The sequence below is a fragment of the Mizuhopecten yessoensis genome, unplaced genomic scaffold (assembly GCF_002113885.1).
Source record: "Mizuhopecten yessoensis strain PY_sf001 unplaced genomic scaffold, ASM211388v2 scaffold716019, whole genome shotgun sequence".
NCBI lineage: Eukaryota > Metazoa > Mollusca > Bivalvia > Pectinida > Pectinidae > Mizuhopecten > Mizuhopecten yessoensis.
The window spans coordinates 1-3188 of NW_018479907.1; the positions used below are offsets into that span (position 1 = coordinate 1).

Below are 3188 nucleotides of genomic sequence, written 5' to 3' on the forward strand. Positions count from 1 at the left end.
TATCATGTTTATCTAACGGGGACTTGATGTTAAATTTTCCGATTTTTTTCACTTGTCGTTCTGACATGGGGTTTGCTAAATCGATATGGCTCCCAGGGATGCATCGTGGTTGTTTTCCGACGACAATCTTTCCCATCGCGTTATCACCAATGATATCATGTCCGGAAACAATTTGATGCTCGATGCTGACGGATGTGAATGACTTGCTCAACTCATCGACAAGGGTCTTACACGACTCCACTTCTGTCTGTCCTCTCTGATACAACACTATCGTCTCAATGTTGTCCTTTTCCTCTACGGCTTTAATGGACGACTTTAGTGTATTTTTCATTCCATTAAAAAGACGTTTGAAATGCCGTGATGATGCCTCCATGTCTCTTTTCTCTTTTTTGAACAATGTAATCATTTCGTCGGTAATGTTCTTCTGAAGTGTGTCCAGTCGTTTATCTACCTTTCGACGCAGGTCGGAGATGCTTTGCAGTGCGATTTCCTGGTTCTGTATCATGGTTTGGAGTTGCTCATCAAAGTCCTTCACTAGTGAGTTCATACTATCTGTTCCTTTCTTCAACGCCGCCTGCATGTCTTCTATCTGCGATCCTGCTTTTATCTTCTTGCAATATTCCGTCACCTTTGGTACCTTTCCACAACTCATATGGTCTTCGATCACGCATTCGTTACAGCACAGAAGTTGGTGGTCCTCACAATACCGAACAATTTTCTCGCCGTGTTGATAACATCGAGGGGCAGACGTTTCCCTATTTAGTCGTTTGTTATGGTGTCCGGTGATATTCAGTATATCACAGTCAGTATGTATGATATCATGAAGTTTTACCTTACAATTGTCGCAGAAGTTCTCGTTCATCGTCTTGCACCAAAAACTGGCTGGGTTGTTCCGGTTACCTTTTGTCTGGCAGGGTTTGCAGTACAATGGTTCAGACGAACGTTCCCTAAGCTGGATAAGATCATGGATCAAACTATTGGTCGATAATTGCTCTGCCCATTTAGCCTTTGATTCTGCTTGATTCACAGGAGAGGTCGTCCTCCTACAGATCGGACAAGGGAAGGATGTTGTCGACGCCATCTTCCCGGACAGCTCCTTTGTAATATATGTCCCGAGACAATCCTGACAGAAGGAGTGTAGGCACGGTAAGGATTTTGGTAGTTGAAGTTGCTCAAGGCATATTGGACACTCCAACAAATGTGAGTCCAGTTCTGAAGGGAGGCTTCCTGAAGCCATTGTAAAAGTCAGAAGAGTCAACACAGATCTGAAATAGAAAAAAATAAAACTGTGATCATAGTCCAATACTAAGAGATAGACAGCTATCGAGGCCGGTTAGTAAGACATGTATTCTTTAAATGATTACTTCATAGCTAACAGTATAATGTAATCATCATATGAGGTCGTTGATGTAATCAAATAAAGCTTGTTTTTTTTTTTTTCATTAATTCTGACTTTAAACGAATTGTTTAAAGACATAGACGTGTCTTTTATGATATATGGTGCGTAATGGTGGAAGTTTCCTTTTTACAAGTTGTACCATAGTTTAAGGCTTGGAATTTTTCGAGTCAGATTTTGGCAAAAAAAAATCACTGTTATCGTTTATACAACGCGTTTTACTTATTATTTTTTTCTGAATTTTGCCTGGTGAATAATTACGTTAAAGCGGTATTCTTTATAGCTTGGGTCGATCGTCACTGATAAGTGTTATTGTGTTATGTCTGTTTATATTCATACCTTTTCCATTCAAGAAATAGTGATACAGTTGTAACATCATTTAATCAGAGGCTTACATGTGTTTTCTTATACATAATTCTGTGATATATTAATATCATATATAAGCATACTGCCCAATTGTTTGTGAGTCGAGGTGTTGTAGAAGGGGAGGCGACTCTTACATTTCCTTGTGACTCATATACCGTAAACATGAATGCACAGGCCAGCTTTCGTATGATTCCAACGATACATACTTATATGTTTTAAACGATGTTTACTCGCAGTTATATACAGTTAATCGATTCTGGACAGGCCACAGAAAACAAACGTTACCGGAGTTTTGGTTTGTATATGTCTGCCAAATCCAATGTGTGAATTCCTTGTAGTACATGGTGAACTGTAACATACACGGGTCATCATAGTTTGTTTGTATCATTGACATAGCCTGTACGTTATATTGAAGTAGTTATGCTACTCTTTGCCCGTTATACTCACCAAGGGAACTCTTATCTACACAGATAGGAAGCACAGACTCCTACAGACCAGACATTTGTTTACACCTTGAGTCCGTATATAAAACAGGAAATATGTCAAGCATTGTATAAATATCGAATGGAGAAGGTGGTATCACAATTCCGGATACTCGACGATTTTCTATGAGTTTTTATTTTATACTTTACTAAATAAAATTACATACAAGTTTCATGAACAATGCTATATCTTTAATGAAATAGAAACTTTCGACAACGAGCTATATTATTTATAGAACAAATACAAGTCTGAAGGCTCCACGATTTGTTGTTAAAAATAGATATCACATGGCGTATTGCCACGTGACATTGTTTATTGATGACATTCTGATTACTGGAGCATGCGGTGAATTCATACTGGAAAATTAAGCTCATCATGATTTGTATTTTTTGGCACTAACATAATCAACACCGTGCAAACAAATTCCATTATACGAATTGTCCAGTAGGCAATAGAGTATTGTTATAGACTTTACAAATACAATCAAATAAGAACTTTTAGATCTTAATGTATTTAGGCAAGAGTGGGAAAACTGAAGCAGTCATTTCTATATAAGAGTATGTGCGGAGGAAGTTGGGTGCGGGTAGTATAACTTTTGTATTTATTATCGGTAATTAATAATATGGATTCCTGTCTTTTAACTAACACGTGCCGATCGATATGCAAGTGTGATATGACTTGTTTTTTATCAGCTGCAGCGTTGAGAAATTGTGCCAGCCTATATCTGAATGTATTTTTTATAATTTGTCAAACTAAGTTGACCGTACTGTTTTTGAATAGGCAAAAGTATAGGAAAACTGACAATACTTTTATTATGGCGCCCCTTTAAATCTATATCAATTGAGTCATATTTCCAGCTTATTTACCTGGTCTCCACCCACTTGTTTCCAGCTCGGTTACCGGTGTTATATTGCATTCTCTACAAGTTTTGTATAAAATTGTA

General features: G+C 37.7%; 1 protein-coding gene across 1 annotated transcript; it reads right to left on the reverse strand.

Annotated features, from left to right (window-relative positions):
• Window positions 1–4: 4 nt before the first annotated feature.
• LOC110441532 (E3 ubiquitin-protein ligase TRIM56-like) lies at window positions 5–2303 on the reverse strand (the record flags this gene model as incomplete). Its single annotated transcript, XM_021484708.1, has 2 exons — window positions 2210–2303; window positions 5–1265 (listed from the first exon to the last, which is right to left on the reverse strand). A coding segment is annotated over exon 2 (1233 nt), but the record flags the coding sequence as incomplete, so codon positions are not given.
• Window positions 2304–3188: the final 885 nt, after the last annotated feature.